The 25,412-nt window shown below is 56.2% G+C and overlaps 2 protein-coding genes across 2 annotated transcripts; one reads left to right on the top strand and one right to left on the bottom strand.

Moving 5' to 3' along the window:
• Positions 1 to 458: 458 nt before the first annotated feature.
• On the bottom strand, positions 459 to 3,979 carry CCDC103 (coiled-coil domain containing 103). The gene is made up of 3 exons (XM_050327562.1): positions 3,549 to 3,979; positions 2,507 to 2,639; positions 459 to 1,326 (listed from the first exon to the last, which is right to left on the bottom strand). Exons 1-3 carry the CDS (start codon positions 3,695 to 3,697, stop codon positions 865 to 867), a joined length of 744 nt encoding a protein of 247 aa, XP_050183519.1. The 5' UTR covers positions 3,698 to 3,979; the 3' UTR covers positions 459 to 864.
• A 355-nt stretch (positions 3,980 to 4,334) lies between these two features.
• EFTUD2 (elongation factor Tu GTP binding domain containing 2) lies at positions 4,335 to 25,026 on the top strand. The gene is made up of 28 exons (XM_050327548.1): positions 4,335 to 4,456; positions 4,651 to 4,756; positions 5,143 to 5,308; positions 5,659 to 5,737; positions 7,881 to 7,956; positions 8,487 to 8,552; positions 8,702 to 8,737; positions 9,550 to 9,640; positions 10,522 to 10,604; positions 11,095 to 11,261; positions 12,233 to 12,357; positions 13,954 to 14,017; positions 14,366 to 14,456; positions 15,235 to 15,370; positions 15,635 to 15,762; positions 16,797 to 16,990; positions 17,111 to 17,222; positions 17,425 to 17,565; positions 17,981 to 18,082; positions 18,582 to 18,664; positions 20,160 to 20,246; positions 20,509 to 20,635; positions 21,038 to 21,125; positions 21,479 to 21,597; positions 22,039 to 22,133; positions 22,912 to 23,065; positions 23,959 to 24,066; positions 24,622 to 25,026. The coding sequence occupies exons 2-28, from the start codon at positions 4,652 to 4,654 to the stop codon at positions 24,715 to 24,717; spliced, it is 2,919 nt and encodes a 972-aa protein (XP_050183505.1). The 5' UTR covers positions 4,335 to 4,456; position 4,651; the 3' UTR covers positions 24,718 to 25,026.
• Positions 25,027 to 25,412: the final 386 nt, after the last annotated feature.

The raw sequence follows: 25,412 nt of genomic DNA on the forward strand, positions 1-25,412 counted from the left end.
CCAACATTGACTCCCGGCTCTGTGCTGAGTTCTGTGAGTTAAAAACCCTCAAAAATCAGACAAATTTCTGAAGAAAATCACCTGATTAATTTGAAAAATATTTTTTGTCTTTCAAAAACAAGCAAACAAAATGTTTAACCCAAAATTTAGTTTACAATTCAGCTTGCTCCAGCTAAGGAGCTCAAAGGAACATTGAGGTGTTTGGGATGCTGGGACTCACAGTTCTCAGCAAGAAAAACAAGTTAAATAAGGGAAAAAAGGGTGAGAAAAGCAACTATTAATTGATTTTAAATAGTTTGGTGGATCTTTTTTATCAACCTTTTAGGAAAACAACTCTAATAAATCACCGATGCGGATCAAGAACTCTGCAGAGCTTGGCCAGAACATCTCGCACCAGCTCCAAGTTTTCACTGGAATAAAAAGGACTTTATTGAGCTTAAACCCCCAGTGCCAGCCAGGAATACATCCTGGCACTGTGAAATCCCGCCAGGAACAAATCCTGGCGGCGTGAAATCCCACCTGGAACAAATCCTCGCGGTGTGAAATCCCGCCTGTCCCCACTAAGCTGTCCCAAAACAAGGAGTTTCCCACATCAGTCCTGCTCTTGCCCGAGGGGAGGGTGAGCAGGGCCTGGCAGAGATCGATTGCTGGTGGCCAGAGCATTGGAAATTTCCAAAGGGAGGATGATCCAAGTGCCCTGTGGGGGATGCTCCAGCCTGGGCGGGTTCCTGAGTGCCCACCAGCAGCGGCAGCCCAGGGGGGTGAGGATGAAGATATGATGATGATGATGATGAAGCCCATGTTTGATTCCCAAAGCCAGGCCTCAGGGAGGGATCCTGTCTCTTCTGAGCCTCTCTTGCCCCCTCAGCTGAGCTGGAAATGCTTCATCAGCTCCACCACCGCCCTTTCCTCCTCGCCTTCCTTTTCCAAGGGGGTGTCCACGGGCTGGGGTTCCCTCCCTGCCTCCTGGCCCGGCTCTCCAGCAGCCCAGCCCTCCCTGCTCAGGCCCTGCAGCTTCCTGAACAATTCCCTGCCGCTCTCCTTCTCCTCCTGGCTCAGCAGCTCCAGGTTCAGCCCCAGGCGCCCGGTGCCCGCCAGGCCCCGCAGGACGCCCAGCACGGCATTCCTGTCGGCAGGCTGGAAGTTCTCCGCCAGCACCCTCAGGAATTCCCCCAGGAGCCCAAAGCCCACGTCAGCCCGGAAGATCCTGCCCAAGGCGTCCCCTCCCAGCTCCAGCAGGAACTGGTACCGCTCCGTGCCGCTCCTCAGGCACCGGCGCCAATCCCTGTGGAATTCTGCGGCCGTTCCCGGCAGCTGAGCCAGCTCCTGAGGGAAAGAGGAGTCACTCAGCTCCTTTTGCTTTGCTCCCCCTCGAAGACTGTGGTGCCCCCCGCCCCGAGCAGCCCCAGGTGTTTCTCAGGGGGGCTTTGGCGGCACAAGGAGCTGCTGAGGGGGAAAATGAGCCCCGATCCCAGAGAGATCCGGGAATTCCAGGGGGAGAAGGGAAAGGTGGATGAGATGTGACCCCTGGTGTGAACACAGACGGCTGTGGGGTGATCCCAACCCCAACCAGACCTGCTGTGCAGCCCTGACCATGAACAGGTGAATGAAATCCAGCATCACCAACAATCCACAGGAAAGATCCATGGGAAACATCCCAGGCTCACTCCAGCACGGGCAGAGGCCATGAGAGGGGCCGGACTGAGGTCACTCCAATCAGAGGACCCAGGTAGGAAATGTCCCATCCCTGTTTCCTGAAGGAATCAGGAGCATGCCATGAGTCAGATAGCAGGATCAGGGATCAGGACCAGGCAGCAGGATCAGTGATCAGGACCAGGCAGCAGGATTAGGGATCAGGACCAGGCAGCAGGATTAACCCACACCAGCCCTTTTCCACGCTGGGGATAATAAACTGTGTCCAGTGACAGGATGAGGAGCAGTGGCATAAACCAAAAGTTCCACTTCAACATGAGGGACTTCTTTCCATGGAGGTGGCAGAGCCCTGGAACAGCTGCCCAGGGAGGGTGTGGAGTCATTCCAAACCCACCTGGACACGTTCCTGTGTCACCTGCTGCAGGTGACCCTGCCTTGGCAGGGGGGTTGGGCTGGGTGATCCCCGAATTCCCTTCCAACCCCAGGTTCTGGGATTCTGAGGAAGCACTGGCTGTGCCCAGGGAATCTCTGCAGCCAGAGGCTGTTCCAGGGAGGATGCTGATGCACATCTCTGGACTGCAGCAGTTTGGGCTGGGAGGGCTCTGCTCCCCCAGTGTCCCTGGACACCACGGGAGGCACTGGGAGCTCTGGGCCCAGGCTGTGCAGCCCCCATTCCCACCGGGATGGAGCCCACTTTTCCTGAGGGGGATCCTGTGGGGATGCAAACCCCGCTGTTCCAGGGTCTGGGGAGGCTGGCTCACAGTCCCTGAGTAACTCCCACATTCCAGCTAACACCCAGATCATTCCCAAGCCATTTCCAGCTGGGGAGGAGGCCCTGGAGTCTCCCCCTCACCTGTGGGATCTCCTCAGTGTGGGCAGGCAGTGCCTTGGCTGGGGCTGCACAGGGATTCCACAGCACATTCCTCCTCTGCCCCAGCCTGTCCTTCTTCTCCAGGGGCTTCAGGTGTGAGGCCAGCACGATGTTCCTGCAGGGAACAGGGATGGGAGGGACAGGGGGCAAGAGAAAATGCTCTGAGGCTTCGAGCTGCTTCCAGTCAGAGGGGCTGGACAGGCTGGAGGAGCGGGGCCTCATCAACACAGGGATAAACCAGCTTAAAATCCCCTGGGAATCCTGTGATGGGGACTGGTAAGATGTTTGGGGTAGGAAAAGCCACTTTGAAATGTTTTCCTGCCTCTCAGGCATCAGGCAGTGACTGAGTGCAGGTGAATCCATGAATGGAATTTGATCTGGTCCTTAAAAGTGCGGTCAAAACCCTGGATCCACCTGTGGGTGTCAAGGGACAGGGGTCACCAGAGAGATCTCTGTGGGATCCAGGACTTCAGTGGGGTCTGGGAGTCCCACATGGTTCTGTAGGACACCCATGGTGTTGATGGGCACTGGAAGTCCCTGCTGGACATGCAGGTGGATCCAGGAGTTTGGTGGGCACTGGGATTGCCTGGCACTGCTCCCTGTGCAGCAGCCCTGCCATCCCAACATGACCCCAACCCAGTGACGGGATTGGGAGCAGGGACAGCAGGGACAGAGGACAGGGTTCACAACACTCCTGTCACAACCCTCTGCCTCTGCAGCCCCTGCAGGGCCGGGGGGTGTGGGGAGAGAAGGGGGCTTGGAGTGGGAATGGGGACATGGAACAGTGTCCTGGAGAGGGGACAGCCCCTCCCCAGGGCTGGGCCACGACCGGGCACCAGAGGGACCAGTCCCGGAGCAGGGACCGAGCTCGGCCCACACGGGGCCACCCGAGATTTGGGGACAAATCTGAACCACAACCGAGTGTCCTCGGGGCCGGGGCCATTCCCGGGATCCCGGGACTGCTGCCCAGCCGCTCCTGCCTCGGGCTCCTCCCGGAGGCCCCCAGGGCGAGCTCCCCCCGCACCTGAAGTCGCGATAGTCGGGGACGCGCTGTCGCAGCGCCCTCAGCTTGGCCTCGCCCTCCCGCTGCCTCCGCTCGTCCTCGGCCAGCGCCGCCCGCAGCTCCCGCTGCAGGGCCGGGAGAGCCGCGCCGGGATCCAGCCCGGGCTCCATCCCGGGACCACGGGCACCGCGCACGGGGCCCTGCTGTCGCGACAGCCCTGGGGGGATGGCCTAGGGCACCCCGCTATCGCGACAGCCCTGCTGGGGATGGTCTGAGCGACCCCACTCGTGTCACAACAGCCCTGCCGGGACTGGCCCCGCGCACCCCGCTCTTATCGCGACAGTCCGGCCCTGGGGACTCCACTCCCACTGCGAGTGAGCCCTAAAGGCTATGCACGTGGGCGGCAACGGGGAAAGCTCCGCTCCTATCGCGACAGGTCCTGGTACAACTGCGGCCCCGGGGCCCCTCACTGTCGTGACAGCCCAGCTAGGTGCCAAAGTCCCCTGTCCCCAGGGCCGCTCTATCACGACAGCTCCGCTGGATGCCGAGCCCCCATGGCCCCAGGGCCACTCTATCGCGACAGCCCCGCTGGGTGGCGAGCCCCAGGGCCGCTCTATCGCGACAGTCCCAACCCCGCCGCGGTCCCGCTCCCGCCTCCACAGCGACGGAACCACCCGAGGTCCCGCCGAGGCTGCCCCAGCCGCGCCTGACAGACCCGGCCCCGCCGCCCCGCGCGGCCCCGCCCGGCCCGCGGCTCCCGGACCCGCCGGGACCGAGACCGAACCGAACCGAACCGGGCCCGACCCCGGCGCTTCCCCCGCGGGCGCGGCGCTGCCGGAGGGCGCGGGAGGCTCAGTCGGGACAGGCGGCGGGGGCAGCCCGGGGGGCCTTCGGTAGCGGCGGCGCCGGCGAGAGCGGGACCAGGACAGGTGAGGGGAGAGAGAGAGGGAAAGGAACGGCAAAGGAGCAGGAACGGGAAGGGGGAGGGTGAGGGAGAGAGACGGGAAGGCCCGGAGCGGGGGGCTCGGGGGGTACGGGAGCGGGCCGGAGCGGGGTCAGGGGCAGCCCCTGCGGGGGGGGCCCTGCCGGGGTGGGCACTCGGTCACGGCCCCCTCGCCCCCAGCATGGACACCGACCTGTACGACGAGTTCGGGAACTACATCGGGCCCGAGCTGGACTCGGACGATGACGATGACGAGCTGGGCCGGGAGGCCAAGGATCTGGATGAGGTGAGGGGGGGATGGCAGCGACTCCCGGGGCCGGCCCGGGTTCCCTGTCCCTCTCGGGGTCTGCTCGGGAGCTGAGGCTGCAGCAGGAGCCAGATCCCCCCGGGAGGAGGCAGAGAGAGACCCCAGGGCCGCCAGGGGGGCAGGAGGAGGGTGGGGGGAGCAAAGGGGCTGAGCCACAGGGGGTGGAATGAGGGGGTAATTCCCATCTCCCGTGGGTCTGTGTGGGGTGGGGGTGGGCTGCGCTGTGTGTGAGGAGTCCCTGCAAGGCCATTCATTTCCCTGAGGAAGGGCCGTGCTGCTCTCCCAGGAGCTGCTCCCGGGGGCACCCCCGTGGGGGGCTGGGGGTGCCTGGCTGGGGCTGAGCTGAGGGAGGGCCCCGTTGGCAGCTGGAGGACGACGATGACGACGACGAGCTGGGCGAGCACGACGAGGAGCACCCCGGCATGGAGGTGGTGCTGCACGAGGACAAGAAGTACTACCCCACTGCTGAGGAGGTGTACGGGCCAGAGGTGGAGACCATCGTGCAGGAGGAGGACACACAGCCCCTCACAGGTGAGGGGGAGGGAGGGAAGTGCCCCAGGAACGCACACACACTTTGTTTGTCTGGGGGTGTGGGCGGGTTTGGGCGCTCGGGGTCGTTCCAAATCCCCAAACAGAAAAGCAGGGATCAGCAAGGACTTGGAAGGTGTTTAAGGAGAAGTTTAATATATTTAAGTCATCTCCTCTGATCCCTCTGCATCCCTCTAGAATATTCCTGTTGGGTATTTCTTTATCAGCTGCTCTGATAAAGAGAACCTGTCAGCTGGAAAACTGAGGGGTTGGTGGCAAAACTCCCCATTCCTGGGGGTTGTTCCTGGTCTGGGGGCTCTGGGTGCAGCTTGTTGTGCTTTCCTTTGTTTCAGAGCCCATCATTAAACCTGTGAAGACCAAGAAGTTCTCCCTGATGGAGCAGACGCTGCCAGTCACTGTCTATGAGATGGAGTGAGTGCTGGGGGGGGAGTCAGCTCAAACTGTCACCTCTGCTGGTCCCCCCTGCCCTGGGGGAGCCCTGGGGGAGGCTGGGAGGGGTAGCAGATTTTTGGGGGGGCTCTGGCTGGCCCCAGCACAGAACTGAGAGCAGCTGCTGCCCAGGTTCTGAACCAAAAACCAGAGGAAGGAAGTGCAGGAATGACCATTTCCCAGACTGCAGGGCTTGGACACAGAATGGGAATCTCATCTCGAGGGTTGAGATGAGGTTTCATAACCAGAGCTTCGTGTAGCTCAGGAAATACTTATGGAACGGTTTGGCATGGAAGGGACCTTAAAGCCCATCCAGTGCCACCCCTGCCATGGCAGGGACACCTTCCACCAGCCCCGTCCAACCTGGCCTTGGACACTTCCAGGGATGCAGGGGCAGCCACAGCTCCTCTGGGCAACCTGGTAAATATTCATGGGGCACACATCATATTGGGACATTTGGGGTTGATCCCAGTCTCAAATCAGATCCCATCTATCCTGGAGGAGCTCCCACTGGGAATTTTTATGCTGCAGAGCTCTGTGCAGGTCAGCAGGACCGTGGGCCTGGTGGGGCCTGCTGGTTGTCCCCCAGAGCAGCTCCTGGGACACCAGGACTGGGAGGAAACCTCTGGAAAGAAAAATAATTCAAACTAACTTAAAGATAACATCTCACACAAGTTTGCTGTGGAACAAAAGCCATAATTATATATATAAATATATAACTCCTATTAAAAATCTGATCTTGGCATCAGCGTTTTTCAGGCTGTGGTGGGCGGAGGGTCTGTGTCCCTGCTGTGCTCTGTGTGTGTGTGTGTGTGTGTGTGTGCTGTCCCTGTTTGGGATGAGCAGATGGAGCTGTGGGAGTGTCCTTGGGCTCATCTCTCCATGTGCCACCTCATGGCCAGTCAGAGCTTTCCCCGGTTTTTGACGGTGTGGATCCCGGAACCAGCCCCGGTGTGAGCAGTCCCTCTGCCTGGCATCCAGCAGCCTCCTGATTTCCAGAGGGAACAGGGTGTTCCTGGAGCTGGTGCTCCCTCAGGGATTCCCAGGGCTGTTTTGGGAGGGTCCATCCCTGCTGTTTTCGCTGCCCAGTGGGGTTCAGCAGAACCAGAGCAGAGCCCCAGAGCTGCTGGGGCTGGTTTTCCTCAGCAGTTCCTTTGGCTCAGTCCTTATCCACTGATTCCCTGCTCCCTGTGTGCTGTGTTCATCCCATTTGTAATTAATTCCTTTTGGTCCTGTTTGTTGATATAAATGGTTGGGATTAGGGCCCAGAGAAATTCCTTGTGGGACGTTGCCAGAGACCTGCGAGCTGGGCATCGATTTCCCATTCAGCCTTGTTTTCTGACCAATTAGCAAGCTTTTAATCAGGGTTAGTATTGATTTCGGTATTTTTTAGCTCTTAATCGAAATGTTGTACATTAAGAAGTCTACTGCATCAGTGAAAACTTAATCTGTTTAAGAAGGGGATGATTTGACAGCACTTAACTCTCTGCAGGCCTGTGGCAGTGGCTGCGTGTTTTATGGCCTCCCATTATTTTGTAGGGGTGGCAATTTAGGTTCTCAATTATCTTTTGGCCAGGATCCCTGCAGAAGTGACTTGGCCCATCATTACCCAGCTCGGTTGCAGGTTCCAAAATGACTTAAATTCCGTTGCTGTTTCCTTGAGTCCCTGGAACGTCGCTGTTTTGAGACCCGAAAATCAGAATTAATGGTCTGTGGACCCCCCTGGCTGCTTCCAAAGCTCTGTGGGGTGCTTGTTATCCAGCACGGTGATTTACTTGACTGCCTGCCACGGTTTGAGTGGAAGTGCTTCATCATCCGAGTGCATGGATGTGACTTTTGCTCCAGCACTGACTGGAAGGGAAGAAAAATATTCAATAATATTCCATCGCTGGCAGCTTTGCCGGCTCCGTATCCTCCCACCCACTGCCATCTGTCTGGGACTCCAACTCTCCTGTCCTCCCCATCTGGGAAGTGGGATTCTTCCCCTGCAGGGCACCGGCAGGGTGGAAGTTTGGCGAGGATTCAGGGGGCACCTTGGATGGGAAGCGTGGCTGAGGCGGCACCTGCTTTATTCTTAGCCACGGCAGGAGCCTCCAACAGTCTTTTGTGTTTTGTTCCCCCCCAGTTTCCTGGCAGATCTCATGGACAACTCGGAGCTGATCCGGAACGTGACGCTGTGTGGGCACCTGCACCACGGCAAGGTAGTGGGAATGTCCAGAGTGTGCTGATGGTGATGGTGACCTCTCTGTTCCTTGCTTTGCCATCTCTCCATAGCACCACCTTCTGCTCCTCTGGCTGATTCCCTTATAGGGTCTGGGAATGGTTTGGATGGGAAGGACCCCAAAGTCCACCCAGTGCCACCCCCTGCCATGGGCAGGGACACCTTCCACCAGCCCAGGGTGCTCCAAGCCCTGTCCAACCTGGCCTTGGACACTCCCAGGGATCCAGGGACAGCCACAGCTTCTCTGGGAAATCCATTCCAGCCCCTCCCCACCCTCCCAGGGAAGGATTCCTTCCTGATATCCCATCCAACCCAACCCTTCTTCAGCTTAAAGCCACTCCCCCTTGTCCCGTCCCTCCAGGCCCGTGTGAAATTTGTGGGTTTTCTCGTGGGTTGGATCTGTAGGTTTTACAATAACGTGCCCAGGGTTCTCTGTGCTGCTGCAGGAGGGCTGGGGTTGTGTTTGCCCCTGCCTGAGTGGAGTCACCTCCTTTCCCTGCCCTTTCCCAGACGTGTTTTGTCGACTGCCTGATAGAGCAGACGCACCCGGAGATCCGGAAGCGCTACGACCAGGACGTGAGTGAGCCCCTGCCCTGTCTCTGCCCTGCCCTGGGAACGTGGATGGGGGGGCTTTTACACCCTAAGGGAGGCTTTTGCATCCCCTGTGTCCTGCTTCAGATTTGAGACCAAAATGGGGTGTCCTGACTCTTGTTTTGCCTTTGCAGCTCTGCTACACTGATATATTGTTCACAGAGCAGGAGGTGAGTTGTCTTGCAGTGATTTTATCCAGTTGTCTCATGCTTTACTCAGTTACAGTAGGCAGTTTTCTTGGCCTTTTTGTGCTTTCCACCTTTTGGTGATTTCCTTTATCTGCTCCTCTTGTTTGCCTCAGTAGGCTGCCTGGTCCAGCTTTCTTCCATTTCCCACAACCCTCCTCTCCACGGATGATTTTTGAGCTGTGTAATGCTAAACCTACAGCAGAGTCACCCCAGCATGTGGGTAACTTACTTGCTTTGAGAGAAAGAGGGGGAAGAGGTTTTTGCAGCAGTTGTGGATGAGGAGAAAAGCCGTTTCAAAACAAATACATTTCTCCCCCTCTTCCTTAGCTGGCTCCACGTGGTTGGACACGAGTGGGAGGTTTGTTTTGTGTCATGACCAGAACACTCCTATGAAGCATTTTTTTTTCTCTTCATCTTAAAACTCTGCTTTATACTCTGTGTGAGTCCGTGTTACACCTCTGTCTTTGAGGTGTAACTTGGCAGCAGCAGAGGGTGAAAGCACAGACAGACATGCACATTCTGTGTCTGATGCTGCACATTGTGCCTCCTCAGCTGGAGTCAGGTGCAGTGGGGGCTCACCAGTATGAACCAGTACAACTGGGGCAGCTGGGCTGGGCACTGCAGTGACCTGACATTGTCATTCCTTCCCTGGGAGTAGCAGCATGTCCTGGGTGGTTGTTTGCTTCTTTCCATCTCTCTGATTTTTTTTGCTTGGTCATCTTCTACCTCTGTACATGGTGATCACTGTGTTTACTTTTGCTTTGACCTGCTAATCCTGCTTTCCTGTGTCTCAGAGGGGGGTGGGGATCAAGAGCACCCCAGTGACGATTGTTCTGCCGGACACCAAAGGGAAGTCTTTCCTCTTCAACATCATTGACACTCCAGGTGATTGTGCAATCCTGAAAATCCTGCTTTGGGAACCACTTGGCTTTCTTTTGTATTTTTTTTTTGGTAGCTGATTCCAGCCTGGTCCTGAGCCTTTAGCTGAGTTCATTCCTCTGAAGTCACTCCCAGCATTAACAACTGCAGCTGGCCCTTAGTCCCACAGTCACAGCTTTGTTTGGGGTTAAGAGACCTTAAAGACCATCTCGTTGCAACCCCCTGCTGTGGGCAGGAATCAGTCAGGCCTGTGTTTGTGATTAGCTGGCCTGATTGAGGGCTGATGAGGCTGAAAGGGTTTTTCACCCCAGAATACAAACAGCACAGGTAGAATTGGCTTTTCCAGGTGTCGCAGTGGGATTGCTCTTTGCTCAAACGCTGTTGCCCCACAGCGAGACTCAGCAAATTCCCTTGAGCCTCTGACAGGCTCCTGTGGAGGGAACAGGATCACAGATCAACTTGTTTTAGGAAACTTTAGGAAAGAGGGTCTTGGGACACATCTGCTGAGCTACAGCTCAGGCTGAGGGAGGCTAGAGCAGGGGGAGGAGGCTGCAGGGAGAGGCATCTGTTGTCTTTGCTGAGGAGAAATCTTCCTCCTTTTCCCAAAGTACTTGCAAGGGGCTGTGAGAAAAACAGTAACAAATGTGAGGAAAAGTGCCTGTTAAACAAGTTGTTGTGTATATTCTCCAAAAAAAAAAAAAAGCATTAAAGCTGAAGTTGAATCCCCACAGGGAGCTCTGGTGGCCGCTCCCGCGTCCCTGTCTAGGGGGGAACCCATCTCTCTTCTGCCTCACTGGGTACCAGGAATCTGCAGAGCTTCCCACTCTCTGTGCTGCTCCATCAGGGCTTTCTCTGCCCCCACTCACCACCTCTCTGTGCTTTTGAAGGTCACGTCAATTTTTCTGACGAGGTCACCGCCGGCCTTCGCATCTCGGACGGCGTCGTGCTCTTCATCGATGCAGCTGAGGGGGTGAGTGCCAGCCTCTCCTAGGGGTGAGTGCCAGCCTCTCCCAGGGGTGATCCTCAGCCCTCCCCTGCTCCTGCCTTAGCACAAAGGCCTGGGATGGGCTCAGCTGGCTGGGGTGAAGGGTTTTTGGAGGACGGGTTGGGAAGTGAGTTTTCCATCCAAACAGGCAGTGACGCCTCCGGCTCCTGTGTCCAGGCTGATGTGATTCGTGTGGCCTGTAGGCTGATTATTCAACTTGCCTGCATCTCCATCCCCACGATACCTAAAACTGAGCAGGTTATTTATACCAGAGATGTCCACAGGCTTGGATTCAAGGAATCCAGTTGGGTCAGCACCTATCTCCGAGTTTCTGGAGGATTAGCTGATCGCTGGTGGCTGAGCCTGGGCTTTTCTGCAGCCTGGCAGCAGTGCAAGGGTCACTGGCTGCCCCTCACGCCCCAGATAGCATTTCATGGAGGCTTTCCTGGGGCTCTGAGCTGGTTGTTCCCTGCAGGTGATGCTGAACACGGAGAGGCTGATCAAGCACGCGGTGCAGGAGAGGTTGGCAGTGACCGTGTGCATCAACAAGATCGACCGGCTCATCCTGGAGCTCAAACTGCCCCCAACAGATGCTTACTACAAACTCAGACACATTGTAGATGAAGTGAATGGTCTCATCAGGTGAGAGGGGTTGTGTCCCTGTCCCACTGCAGGTGCTTCTCTCTGTGTGTGCCTGAAAAAAGTGTTTGTCTCTTGATAGGTTGAATCAGAGAAAATGGGGCAGGAAAAACCATTGGAAATTTAATTTATTTCAGCCAATATGTTCAATTAGGCAGGATTGGCTCTTCCTGACAAGCTTCATGGGATTTCATTTCCCCCCCCCCCCATTTTATTTGTCTTCCATTAAGAAGTAGGGGCAGAGCAGTGAGCTTCTGTGCTCCCAAATATCTCAAATACACTGAAATTATCCAGATTGTGTCCCAAACTGGAGGTCGAGATGTCTCAAAGCTCCTAAATATTTGCTAAAAATCCAGAAGGGACTTGCTGTTGCAACCCCTAAACAAAGATGTGATACTGATATGGTCAGATCTCCTTGCCAGCCCTGCTCAGGGAAGGGAGGGACATCTTGGTAGCCAGGCATCATTTCCATGTGTTCTGCATCCAGGGAATCTTTTTAACAACCTTCTGCCTTTCAAGTGTGTGTGGATTTGCACACAGGCACCCTGGCATATCCCTGTTCAGTGTGTGCTGGCATCAGGCAGCTGGGAGGAGGGTAATTCATCCTAGCTTGCCTGTGAGCTCATTAAAACTGTTTGGATTAAGTTCTGTCCTTGTATTATCTTTTCCCATACTTGGTTGACCAACTTGGATGCTTTTTTTAGGGAAAAGAAAACCTCCCCCAGACGAAAAAATCCAAAGCACTTGTGCTGGTAACTTTTTAGTTCCAGCATCTTTAAATCTTTGCACATTAATGCTTTGAAGTTTATAGGCAGAAAATGTTCCTGACCCTGAAATTCCGAGCTGCAGTTTAAAGATGCTGCTTGGCAGTGCAGGATCCCTGCCTGTCACATACTGCTGTTGGGTGTGGGAGGTGGCTTGGAGCCTCTCCTTTGGTTCCTAACATTGATTTGGGTTTGTTTTCCTCCTCTCAGCATGTATTCCACCGACGAGAACCTGGTGCTGTCTCCCCTCCTGGGCAACGTGTGTTTCTCCAGCTCCCAGTACAGCATCTGCTTCACGCTGGGGTCTTTTGCAAAGATTTATGCAGACACATATGGTGAGGATTATCCAGAAACCTGGTGCACTTCAATGTCTCCTTCCCCAACCTTTTTTTTTTGTTGTTGTTGTTGAGGTTTTCTGAGCCCTGCAGCTCTCCCAGCACGGAGATGGCCAATGCTTGTGTTCGGGAATTGCTGGGAGTTTTGTGGGGGGGAGGAACTGCAGAGCTGAGCCTTGGAGGGCAGAAAGCAGAAATACAGTTTTAGCTGGGTTTTATCTCCTGATAAATGTTTCTGGAGCAAGAAGCCAAGATTTTATATGTACCCAAAGCAGGAATAACAAGCCCTGCTCTGGCAGTTGAAGGCAGGTGTGTGAGTCGTGCTTTGCCTCCTGATCAGCAGCTCAGGAGAGAAGCAGTTAAGCTCTTCCTGCCTTTTCCCAAAACTCTCTGGAGTCTGAGGCTCGGCTGCAGCTGGGCACAAGCTTGGCCCACAAGGTTTTGCACTCTTGCCCTCATTCTTTTTTAAGAAAGTGTCTTTTTCTGGCTTGGATGTAATTTCCTGCTCCCCAGGTGCCCACTCAGGGCAATCTGCTGTGTGGAGCAGCGGGCTCTGCGCTGGCAGGAGCAGCTGCACAGCCCAGGTTTTTGAAGTCTCCCACTGGGGAATTCAGGGATCTGTAGGAGCCGTGAGCAGGGGAAGAAGGAGGTTGTAAAGCAGCTGGCCCAGCTCCTGCAAAGAAGTTGGCCTGAGGGAGGATGAAGCGGTTAGATGTCAGGGACTGGTGTGTCAGGACTGTTTGGAGCAGTAAATGAGCTCCCTGGGTGTCACAGCCTTAATTCAGAGCCTGCTGGGATGAGAGCCCGTCTTTGGGGGGCTGAGGAGGGCACAGTCGGCAGGAGATGCCACCCATGTGGGGTAAGGAGGAGCTGGTGGGGTACTTGGAGTGGGGAATGTTGGATTCTGGTCATCAGGGACTGTGTGTGCAGCCACCACACGTCAACTGGCAGGAGTTAGAGCGGTTTAAGTGTCCAAACAACAGCCACCATAAAATTCCTTGTGCTCACACATCTGCCCGCGGCCAAAGCTTGTTTGGAAACTGCTGTAGGTTTTCACCCTGTCCTGTTATTTGTAAATTCACTGTGACAGCCAGCACTGCTCTGTTCCCTCAGCACTGGGTGTTTGGCTGAGAAAGAGAGAGGAACCTGGAGATGCTCAGCAGGGCAGAAAATGCTGGTGCTGAGCCTGAGGGGTGGAGGGCAGCCCAGCACCTCGGCACTGCGGTGTCAGTCACAGCGTTCCCGTTCGGAAGCGCAGCAGATGTGGCTGGGCTCCTGCAGCGCTGTGTCTGCCAGCCAGGGCTGCTCAGCTCTGACCTCTTGGGTAGCTGAGAGAGCTGGAGGGTTCCAGTCTGTGAACCTCAGTGTCCCTGGGCTGCTGGGGACATCCTCGGTGGGCTGTTTCTCCTCACCTCGGCCTGGTCTCCCCAGGTCAGGGCTTAATCTCTCGCTCAGAGCTGGGACCTGGCGCTCACTCACCAGCATCAGTTCATTAAATCGAATCCTCAGGGCTGTTTTAAAAGCCAAAAAGTAAAGATTTCCAAGCTGAGAGAAATACAGTGACATCTGATTCTGCCATTTGCTTTTTCCCTTCAGGAGACATCAATTACCAGGAGTTTGCGAAGCGGCTTTGGGGCGACATCTACTTCAACCCCAAGACGTAAGAACCCTGTTAGAATGTCTGTTGCTTTTTTCCTGAGTATTTCCCCTCCTTTCCCTGTAAAATGTGGACTAGATGACCACCCAAGCTCATTCCAACTCAATCCTATGATTCTGGGATGGAGTAGTATCTGGAAGGGTTGGGTCAGGCCTCCTGCCTGGGTGTGAATTCCCGTGCTGGGGAAGAGCAGAGAGGCTCCTCTGGCCTTTGTTTGGAATAAGCCTGGCCCTGACAACCTGCTGGAGCTCAGGAGGGAGAAGAGGATAAGCTGGCAGGAGCAGAGGCCGTGCAGGGGTGGTTCCAGGCTGCAGTTCTTGCTCCTCATGTCTCTCCTCTGATCTCCCACAGCCGCAAGTTCACCAAGAAGGCCCCGACGAGCAGCTCCCAGCGCAGCTTTGTGGAGTTCATTCTGGAGCCCCTGTACAAGATCCTGGCTCAGGTAGGTGCTGGTTCTTTCTCCTGTCTTTTCTCTCTTCCTCCAGCCAGGAGCAGTCATGGCCTGGGCACTGGGTGATGAGTCTGGTGCCTGTGGGACTCTTCTGTCTCGTTCTGCAGCGTGGTCTTCACAAGGGCTGCAGAGCAGCAGTGACACACTCCATAACAACTGTTCCTTGCAAATGCAGCCTCCTATTTTCAGTAAATAGAACTGCCCTTAGTGTTCCTGGTATGCCCTGGTAGCAGCCAAGTGGTAGTGCTTGGACTTGGAGCAAAGTCTTGGAGCACAAGTCTGATGAGGAGCAGCTGAGGGAGCTGGGGGGGCTCAACCTGGAGAAAAGGAGGCTCAGGGGGACCTTCTGGCTCTGCAACTCCCTGACAGGAGGGGAAAGCTGGGGAGGGGTTGGGCTCTGCTCCCAGGGAACAAGAGACAGGAGGAGAGGGAACGGCCTCCATCTGTGCCAGGGGAGGGGCAGGTTGGAGGTTGAGGAAAATTCCTTCACCAAAAGGGTGGTCAGGCATTGGCATGGGCTGCCCAAGGCAATGGTGGAGTCACCATCCCTGGTTGGGCGCATGGGTTAGTTATAGACTTGGTCTAGTGGTTGTAGAGAGCTTTTCCAACTTACTGATTCCATGATCCTGTGATTTGACCTGTCTGGCTCTCGTGTGAGCTCTAAACCAGTGCAGGTCCAGAGCCCCGAGGGTGGTGTGTGAACCTGCACCTGGGAGTCACTGGCTTGGACCCCCCCACTGAAGTAAGAGTGGGGCTCCTTGTCTTGCAGGTGGTGGGGGACGTGGACACGACCCTGCCCAGGACCCTGGATGAGCTCGGCATCCACCTGACCAAAGAGGAGCTGAAGCTGAACATCCGGCCCCTCCTGCGCCTGGTGTGCAAGAAGTTCTTTGGGGAGTTCACAGGTCTAAAAGCTGTTTGTCTTCCCCTCCACAATCTTCCCTGTACCCCCCAATACCTCCCACCAACAGTTAAGGGCTGTGTTTTGCCCACTGGGTGCTCACTTGCACAGACCCTGCTGAGCTTTCCGAATCCAAACCGTTAAACCCACGGGACGCTGCTCCCCCCTCCCCGCTTGCTGTGTCACAAAGGCCTTGCCTCGTGCTTGTGGGGCCCGTTTCTCCTCTCCACTGTGGCTAATCCTGTGCTCACCCAGTGTCCCTTTGCAGGCTTTGTGGACATGTGTGTGCAGCACATCCCCTCCCCCAAGGTGGGGGCCAAGACCAAGATCGAGCACACCTACACGGGCGGCGTGGACTCGGACCTGGGGGAGGCCATGAGCGAGTGCGACCCCGACGTAAGGAAACCTGTGTTTGTTTTCAGTGTCCACACCCGAGGCAAACAGGCCCTGCCCTCACAGGGCAGCTGCCTCCCAGCCAGCCATCTACACAGATTTCACTCACAGCGCTCTTGAAACCTCTCATCCGACACTGGCACAAATCTCTTCACTCCGAGGAGCTTCAGCTGCCTGCCAGGGCAGCCCTGGAGAGAGGGAATTGTTTGACAGTGTTCAGAGAAGAACAGGACTAGGTCAGGACTCCAGAGCACGTGGGAGAGCTGCAGGGTGGTTTCGTGTCCTTTTGTTGCCTTTTTGTCCCTTTTCCTTGAAGTTTGATTCTCTTCCCAAACTGAGAAAACTGATCTGAACTGTGCTGATAAAAATAACCCTGCATTAGTTAGTCAGCACCTTTCCTCTGAAAGCCCTGCAAAACCTTCCTCCTCAAACAGCTTGCACTGAGCTGTCACTCGGAGTTGTCTGGAGCCACCAACGCCGGCAGCTGAGGGAGGAATTTGCCTGTGACTTTTGCTCTGATGTCTGCAGAGAAAAACGAATCTCTTATTTTAATGAGTTGTGATTATCCACATAACACTCCACATCGGTGACTGTCACCACATCACCGGGGTGGAGTGACCTTGTGGGGCTGGAGGCTGTGATCTGTGGGGGGCTCAGGTGCTGTGCCCTGAGCGGGTTTGCAGGCCAGCAGGTGACATTTCTCCTCGTGGCTTTTGTCCCAGCCACCCTTTGCTGCTCTGCAGGAGGAGGGATGGGAGCTCCAGAACGGTCCACCAAGGTCATTCCAGGGGTTTCCACCCAGGGCAAGGAGATGTAGGGCCTGCAGTGGGAAGAAATGAAGGACTTGGCAAATGAAAAGAAATATTCCTCAATTCCAGCCCATTAATCCCTTTTACACACAAATCATGGAATCATAGAATATCCTGAGTTGGAAGGGACCCACAGGGATCATCAGAGTCCAGTCCTGCCAGGTCTGTGTCTGTCTCTTGTCTGTGCTTTGGAAGAGGCTCATTTCTCTCTCTCTCTGTCTCGGGAAGGGTCCCCTGATGTGTCACACGACAAAGATGTACAGCACGGACGATGGGGTCCAGTTCCACGCCTTTGGCAGGGTGCTCAGTGGCACCATCCACGCTGGGCAGCCTGTGAAGGTCCTTGGAGAGAACTACACCCTGGAAGACGAGGAGGATTCCCAGATCTGCACCGTGGGACGCCTCTGGATCTCGGTGGCGAGGTATGGAAAGCTCTGGCAATGGGCTCGCTGGGTGGGTGAGGGGCTGGGAGAGCTGCAGGGACAGGGAGGAGGAGGGCACTGGCAGGCCTGAGGCTGCAGTGGTGCTGCCCTGCCTTTCAGGTATCACATTGAGGTGAACAGGGTTCCTGCTGGCAACTGGGTGCTGATTGAGGGAGTGGACCAGCCCATCGTGAAGACGGCGACGGTGACGGAGCCCCGGGGCAATGAGGAGGTACCTGCAGGGCTGGCATTGCTCAGCCATCCAGCAAGGCAGGGTGGTGGGGGGCATCCCAAAAGCTCCCCTGGTGAGGCTGAGGAATCCTCGTTGGCCCTGATGCTGAGGCACAGGAGCCACTGAGGAACAGGGAGCAGCCGTGTCCGACCCCATGGGCGTCTGTGATGCACCTTCAGCTCTTTGTCCTCTCTGGTTCCAGGCTCAGATCTTCCGTCCCTTGAAGTTCAACACCACCTCTGTCATCAAAATAGCTGTGGAGCCAGTGAACCCCTCAGAGCTCCCCAAAATGCTGGATGGCCTCAGGAAAGTCAACAAGAGTTACCCTTCCCTTACAACGAAGGTACTGCTGGGGAAGGTTGGACTAAATGATCTCCAGGGGTCTCTTCCAGTCACGACTATCCTGTGATTCTCTGTTTCCAGCCTGTGCTGGGGGCAACCTCTGGGCTGATCTTAAAAGTAGTTAATTTTTTACTGTGGGTTGTTGTGTTTGTTGTGGGTCTTTCCATACTGTGGCAGTTGATCTCGTAAATTATGTGGAAGTAGCAGAAAAGTACAAATCCAGCAGAAAACCCCCCTTGGTGTGCCAGGGAGAAGCAGCTTTCTGCAGATCCCAGCAGCGCTTCCTGCTGGAAAAGGCTGCAGGAGCTCTCCTTGGGATGCTCTGATCCCACCCTGTGTGTTTAAAGCTGATCCCTGGGAGGCAGGAGCTGTGAAGCAGGAATGTTGTCAGCTGAACCCCCTCTCCTCCCTTCCAGGTGGAGGAGTCTGGGGAGCACGTGATCCTGGGAACGGGAGAGCTGTACCTGGACTGTGTGATGCACGACCTACGGAAGATGTATTCCGAGATTGACATCAAGGTGAGGGGATCAGAGCAGGGCTTTTCCCACCTGGGAACCCTGGAAAACCAGGGGTTTGTTCCCCTGTCTCAGAAGGGTGGGAAAATGAACCTACCTGAAGGTACACCGTGGGTTTTGTCACATGTAAAAGGAAAATAAAAAGGGCTGTTGGGGTGCAGAAGTGCCTCTTACAGCCTGACTGCCACACCAGTGGGATTGAGAGACTGAAAAATTGTCTTAAGAGAAGGGTTTTCCATGTTCCAGCCTTTTCCCGTGCCTCAGCCATTGCTTGGCTAGCACCAAATAAATAAATTGAGTGGAATTTTTCACACCTGGCATCAGGTTTAAATCTTCCTGCCTCATTTGAGTGAAGGAATTAGTGAAGCTGCCTGTGCAGCCTGGGTGGTTCAGGCACAAAACACTGCCAGGTGAACCAGATTTTTCCTGTAGGAGTTCAGGGCTTTCAAACAATCTCTTTACAAACAAAGCAGGACTGAAAACAAGCCTGTTGTCATTGCAGGTGGCCGATCCAGTGGTGACATTCTGCGAGACAGTGGTGGAAACGTCCTCCCTGAAGTGCTTTGCTGAGACCCCCAACAAGAAGTGAGAGGCTGGGGGTGAGGGGGGCAGAGGGGGGGGTTCCATCCCTTGCAGGGGGGCTGTTCCCTCTGGCTGTGGTCCACACAAGTGGGCAGTGTCCAGCTGAGCTGCACTGCCCAGGAACACACTGGAATCCCAGGGATGCTCCTGTGCTGTGTGGGAGCTCTCAGAATGTCAGGGAATACAGATCCACAACCTCCTCTGTTACCTGTCGCACCTTCTCAGCAGTTCTGTGGGTGTTTCCCAGGCTGGGAGTTGTCCTGGGATCCTGGAGCAGGTGCCAAAGAGCCCAGTGCTGCCTTCAGTAACTCCCCACACGATTTCATGAGCAAAAAGCTTTTGTCTTCTTGTACCCATTCTTAATCTTGGGTTTGTGCCTTCCTGGTGATGCCCTGGGCTCTTGCAGCTGCTCTCACCTCCTTCCTCCTCCAGCAGTGCACTGTGAGGTGCACGTGACTGGAAGGGGGAACGTGGGCTTAAGAACCAGGAGGAGATGTGGGAGCACAGGACATCTTCATCCTTGAATGTCCAGGGAAATCCTGATCTGCTGAAGATGGCTTTCCTGTGTTTCCCCCGTGGTTTCTGGTTCTTCTTGCCCTCCTTTATTCTGAGATGCTCCCTCCGTGGTTGGCAGCCTCATTTCTGGGAGCAGAAAGGTTCCAATCTTCACAGAATCACAGGATGGTTTGGGTTGGAAGAGACCTTACAGACCATACAGTTCCAAGCCCTGCTAAGGGCAGGGACACCTTCCACCAGACCAGGTTGTTCCCAACCTTAGATGAGGCTTTGACCTTCTGGACTCGTGGAATGACCTGAGCTGGGGGCAGGTTACTGGTGTGGGGGGTTCTTGAGCACTTGGTCTGTGTTTACAAGGAAACAGTGACAGCAACAGGCACGTGTGGTTTCATCAGCCCAGCTGTGCTGGAGGCAGGGGGCAGTCGTGGAATCCCAGAATCTGGAATCAGTAAGGCTGGAAAAGCCCTCCAAGATGATCAAGTCCAATGGTCAATGTGGCAGCACCACCATGTTCACCATTAAACCATGTCCTCAAGTGCCACCTCCACACATTTTTTGAGCACTTCCAGGGATGGTGACTCCACCACTGCCCTGGGCAGCTTGTTCCAATGCCTGACCACCTTTTCCAAGAAGAAATTTTCCCAATATCCAATCTAAACTCCCCCTGGCACAGCTGGAGGCCGTTCCCTCTCCTCCTGTCCCTGTTCCCTGGGAGCAGAGCCCGACCCCCCCCGGCTCCCCCCTCCTGTCAGGGAGTTGCAGAGCCAGAAGGTCCCCCCTGAGCCTCCTTTTCTCCAGGCTGAGCCTCCCCAGCTCCCTCAGCTGCTCCTGCTGCTCCAGCCCCTTCCCAGCTCCGTTCCCTTCCCTGGACACTCCAGCCCCTCACTGTCTCTCCTGTCCTGAGGGGCTGCCAGTGCCTGAGATCCTCCCAGCAGCTCCACTGCCATCGCTCTCTGGGCTCACTGTGACTGCCTCTCCTCAGGAACAAGATCACAATGATTGCTGAGCCCCTGGAGAAGGGACTTGCAGAGGACATTGAGAACGAGGTGGTGCAGATAACGTGGAACAGGTATGACTGATCAGGGAGGGCAGGAGTCTGTCTGGATGCAAATAACTGGGGGAAAAAGGGAATGCTGGGATCTACAGGGTGCACAGTGTCAGGCAGGGATCCTGGTTTGGTGTTGCTTGCAGCCTGTCCATGAGCATCCCTACCCCAGGAAATGGAAAAAGCTGAGACTGTTTTATTACTGAAGGGAACAGGATTGCAAAGACATTATGAGTGCAAGTCAGATACTTGTTTCCTACAGTTTCTTCCCTTGTTCTTCTATCAGGAAGAAGTTGGGTGAATTCTTCCAGACCAAATACGACTGGGATTTGCTGGCTGCCCGTTCCATCTGGGCCTTTGGGCCGGATGCCACTGGCCCAAACATCCTGGTAGATGACACACTGCCCTCAGAGGTGAGGGGGAAAGGGGTCATGCTTCAGTGAGACCTTTGTCCCGTGGTGCCAGGAGGTTCCCACTCCTCCCAGAACCTCCTGCAGTTGGGGTGCTCATTATTTGGCACAGCTCAGACCTGCTGCACTTTCTCCAGCACAGCTGTTATTTTTCAGGTGTTGCTGTTTGTGCCACTGTCTTAAAACTTGGCAGCAAATGGGCCTGCCTTTCAGGGGCACCAAAATATGGACCCTTAATTTACAGCTCTGGGTACCAAGCTCCGAAGCTGCTCGTCCTGAGCTGAGGGGTGGACACTGAGGGTACAGGGGAATGTCGCTGCTCTTTCAGGAACTGGCTTTTAACTGGGGTCTGGCTGTTACTGCTGCTGGTGCAGGTTTGGTTTCTGAAACTCTGTCTGTCTGTAGGTGGACAAGTCCCTTCTGGGCTCAGTGAAGGACAGCATCGTGCAGGGCTTCCAGTGGGGGACCAGGGAAGGGCCCCTCTGTGATGAATGTAAGTGGGACCTGTGGGGAAGTGGCACTAATGACAGGATTGATTAAGAATTTAATCCCTGAGCATTCAGGTGTCCAAGGTCAGGTTGGACGGAGTTTGGAGCAGCCTGGGCTAGTGGAAGGTGTCCCTGCCCACGGCAGGGGGTGGCACTGGATGGGCTTTGAGGTCCCTCCCAACCCACCCCATTCCACAATTCTATGATATGCAGTGCTATGACGTGGTCACGCTTTCCCTGCTGGAATTAAATGCAGGAGAACTGCTGGTGTCCCTGGGCGTTTGGGCATGTGGAGATGCAGTTGGTGCTGGCAGAGGACATCCCCCCAGGTCACCCCGTGTCACTTGTCCCTTCACAGTGATCCGCAACGTGAAGTTCAAGATCCTGGACGCGGTGATTGCGCAGGAGCCCCTGCACAGGGGCGGGGGGCAGATCATCCCCACGGCCCGCAGGGTTGTGTACTCTGCCTTCCTCATGGTGAGGCTTGGCTGGCTGGGCTGGGCTGGGCTGGGCTGGGCTGGACTGGGCTCCTCTCCCGGGGGGGCTGGTTTGGACTGACTTACCCACCCAGGAGCATCTCCAGTGCCCTTGAAGGGCTGCACACCGAGGGTCTGAGGAGCGGTCACGTTCCAGCCTGGGTGGAAGCTGGTGTGCATCTGCTTGCTCTCCTCTCCCTCCTCCTGCCTGGCAGGCTGGGAAGGGTGTGCATGAGGGAGAGGGCAGTGTGTGACTCACGGCCAGAAGGAGAAAAGCTCCTTTCAAGTGTCCCTGATGTTGGTTTGGGCGTCCATTGCGCAGCAGGAGCCCTGCAATCCCCAGCCAGGCGCTGGGTTTGACCTCAGGCCAATCCCTGAGTCCTGCTTGAGCTGTGCTGGTGGTGCTGGAGGCTCAGTGGGTGGTGTCCCTGTCTCCTCACAGGCCACCCCTCGTCTGATGGAGCCCTATTACTTCGTGGAGGTGCAGGCCCCCGCCGACTGCGTGTCCGCCGTGTACACGGTGCTGGCCCGGCGCAGGTGAGCTGCTCCCACCCCCCGGAGCCTGCAGAGCTGTGGGATCTATGGAAGCTGGAGGCTCCCACAGTCCTGGCACTGCTTGTGAAGTGAGGGGAAAATCTGCACGAAGTGGCAGCTGGAAGCTTCCTGACTGATCCTGGCCGTGTGGGGAGGGATGTCCGGGATCACACACGGCCCGTGGGTTGTGCCTGGTTCTTCCCGAGGGTCAGAGAGGAGGATTCACCAAGGGATGTGCTCCCCACCAGGAGCACTGGGCTCAGCTCTGGGCTCCCAGCACAGGAAGGTCCAGAGGAGGCCACAAAGGTGCTCAAAGGGCCAGAGCAACTTCCCTGTAAGAACAGGCTGGGAGAGCTGGGGGGGGTTCACCTGGAGAAGAGAAGCTCCAGGGAGACCTTGGAACCCTTTCCAGGGCCTAAAGGGGCTCCAGGAGAGCTGGGGAGGGACTTTGGACAAGGGCCTGGAGAGACAGGACAAGGAGGAATGGCTTCCAGGCCAGAGGACAGGGATAGATGGGATACTGGGAATGAATTCTTCCCTGGAAGGGTGGGCAGGCCCTGGCACAGGTTGCCCAGAGAAGCTGAGGCTGCTCCTGGATCCCTGGAAGTGTCCAAGGCCAGGTTGGACGGGGTTTGGAGCAACCTGGGCTGGTGGAAGGTGTCCCTGCCCGTGGCAGGTGGGACTGGATGGGCTCTGGGATGGGATTTAAGGTCCCTTCCCACCCAGACCGTTCCATGGTTGTGTGACACTTGGAAAGACAGATCTCTTGACACGTTTGCAGAGGCCACGTGACACAGGATGCTCCCATCCCGGGCTCCCCTCTCTACACCATCAAAGCCTTCATCCCAGCCATCGACTCCTTCGGCTTTGAGACGGACCTGAGGACCCACACACAGGGACAGGCCTTCTCCCTCTCTGTCTTCCACCACTGGCAGGTGAGTCCATGCCCTGGGGAGACAGGGAAGAGGGGCAGGTAGGGTCAGGTGCCAGGTAGGTGCTGTCAGTGCCAGAGCTCACACAGGGCAGGACATGGAGCTCTGGAGAACTTCCTCAGAGGATTTTGGGCAGGTTTTGTGCCCCAGCTGTTCCACGTCTGCCAGGGCTTGGTTCCAAGTGCCATCACACCTTGTCCTAACGAGGGAGCACCGAATGCTGCTGCTGGCTGAGTGTCAAGGTCCTGGAGTGCCCAGGGAGAGGAATCCTCCTCAGGAGGAGGGAATGTTTGGATGCAGACTGCAGCCTGGGGAGCAGGGGTCAGATTCACTGAGCTGCTCTAAGACATGGGGTGCCACAGCTGAGCTTTGCCTCTCACAGGAGGTGTTTTAAACCTGTAGAAAACAAAGTCTGGGACAAAATACTGTTCTCTGGCCACTTCTGTGGCTGGGGCAAGTCAGGTGCTGTGGGAGCCACTGCTGTGAGGTGCACAGTGATTTGGGCACAGCCAGGTGGGAGCAGCAGCTGCAGGCTGAGCCTAAAGGTGGAGCTGTCAAAGCCCAAGGCTGAGCTCTGAAAGAACAAACACGCCTGGTGTGTGGAGAGGGTTGTGCTGACTGAGACCCACGTGGGCTGGGCTGGTTATTTTAGGGGTCTTAGGCTACACCAGCCCCTGGGGAAGGTGGGACATGTCCTGGCTTGGCTTTTCAACACCGTATTAGTGACTTCCCCCAGGCATGAACACCAGCAGTGACGTGAGTCTGTGTGTGCCTGGAGAACAGATGGGATGCTGGAGGTGTCTGCAGGGCCCAGGGATGTTTGCTGTTGCAGTTTGGGGTCTCCAGGAGGTTGAACCAGCTCCACATCACTCTGATCCCATGGCCCTGTGTTCCAGATTGTGCCTGGGGACCCCTTGGACAAGAGCATCGTGATCCGGCCGCTGGAGCCGCAGCCGGCCCCTCACCTGGCCAGGGAGTTCATGATCAAGACCAGGCGTAGGAAGGTTTGTCTGGGAGCAACCCCTGCAGTGTTCCCCTGGCCCTGCTGCAGTGTTGTCCCTCGAGTGTGCCACGTCCCCTCTGTGTTCCCAGAGCGCTCCAGTGTCCTCTGTGCCCCAGGGCTTCCCCAGTGCTGCCTCTCAGTGCCTGGGGGGTCCCATCTGGGACTGCAGCACAAACCTGTGGCCTCCACTGAGCCCCACTCCCTCCCCAGCCTCTCTGACTCCTCAGTGGCCCCTCCTCCAGCCCCCTTGTCCTGCAGAAAAAGCAGGAACTGGTTTCTGAGCTGGGCTGAGGGGCTGGAGGGTCTCCCAGGGCCACAGAGGGAGCAGAGGGAATCAAGTTCCCCCATGGGAGGGCAGTGAGGTGATAGATTTGCTCAGCAACTGCACATTCACAGCCTCCTGAGGGGTGTTGGAGGCCTTCAAGCTGCAGAAGAGCACCTCATGCCTCCTCTGGAGCCCAGAAGTTTATCTTGCTGCGGGACACGGGGGCTTTTGGGTGGGCTCCCGGTGGGGTGGCTGTGTGGGGACTGACCCTGGCCTTGTGTTTCCCCCCAGGGCCTGAGTGAGGACGTGAGCATCAGCAAGTTCTTCGACGACCCCATGTTGCTGGAACTGGCCAAGCAGGATGTTGTTCTCAACTACCCCATGTGAAGGTGCAGCCTGACCCGAGCCCTGGCTGGCACCTCTGGGTCCTTCCCCATCCCTGCCTGCCCAGCCCTGGCTCCTGGAGGCTCAGGGCACGCAGGGAGCTGCTCCTCAGATGGCTTTTCCGTGGCTGTGGAAATCTTCCCTGGGCATTCGTGGACCATTTGTGGGCGTTCCCCACCTGGGGAGCAGCCCAGAGCCCTGATCCTGTTTGTACTGTGACCTCCAGCAAGGTTTTCCCCTTGGATTGGCTCCTCCAGGCACCTGGAGCAGAGCACTGTGAATATCTCCAGATTCCTGAGGGCTGGGCCTAAACAGTGTGTGTGTCAGGCATTTGGGGCAGCTGAGGAGGGGAGATTCTGGGGTGGGAATCTGGAGGGGGCAGTGCTTCTACCTGCTCCCTGGGAGGAGAGATGAGTGTGGCTTTGACCTTTTTTGTACCCCTGTTTTGAACCCTTGTAAACATTTTAGTACAAACTTCCAGGCTGGGCTTAGTCTGATCATACTCAGAGATGGCAGTGCTGGGGGAGTCTTCCTGGTGCTCCCAGCGTGTGCTGTCCCCGTTTCCCCCATCCTCAGCCCCCGTTTCCCCCATCTTCAGCCCCCATTTCCCCCATCCTCAGCCCCCATTTCCCCCATCCCCAGCTCCCATTTCCCCCATCCTCAGCTCTGGTTCCCTCTGGCCTCAGCACTGTCCCACC

The sequence above is a fragment of the Myiozetetes cayanensis genome, unplaced genomic scaffold (genome assembly GCF_022539395.1).
Source record: "Myiozetetes cayanensis isolate MyiCay16 unplaced genomic scaffold, myiCay2020 scf34, whole genome shotgun sequence".
Taxonomy (NCBI): domain Eukaryota; kingdom Metazoa; phylum Chordata; class Aves; order Passeriformes; family Tyrannidae; genus Myiozetetes; species Myiozetetes cayanensis.

Coding starts and splice junctions, on each gene's coding strand:
- CCDC103 (XM_050327562.1), bottom strand. CDS start 3,697: ATGGAGCCCGGGCTGGATCCCGGCGCGGCTCTCCCGGCCCTGCAGCGG. Junction 2,640..3,548: donor CCCGACTATCGCGACTTCAG/GTGCGGGGGGAG, acceptor TGTTCCCTGCAG/GAACATCGTGCTGGCCTCAC. Junction 1,327..2,506: donor ACACTGAGGAGATCCCACAG/GTGAGGGGGAGA, acceptor TCTTTCCCTCAG/GAGCTGGCTCAGCTGCCGGG.
- EFTUD2 (XM_050327548.1), top strand. CDS start 4,652: ATGGACACCGACCTGTACGACGAGTTCGGGAACTACATCGGGCCCGAG. Junction 21,126..21,478: donor AGGGCCCCTCTGTGATGAAT/GTAAGTGGGACC, acceptor GTCCCTTCACAG/TGATCCGCAACGTGAAGTTC. Junction 22,134..22,911: donor ACGGTGCTGGCCCGGCGCAG/GTGAGCTGCTCC, acceptor ACACGTTTGCAG/AGGCCACGTGACACAGGATG.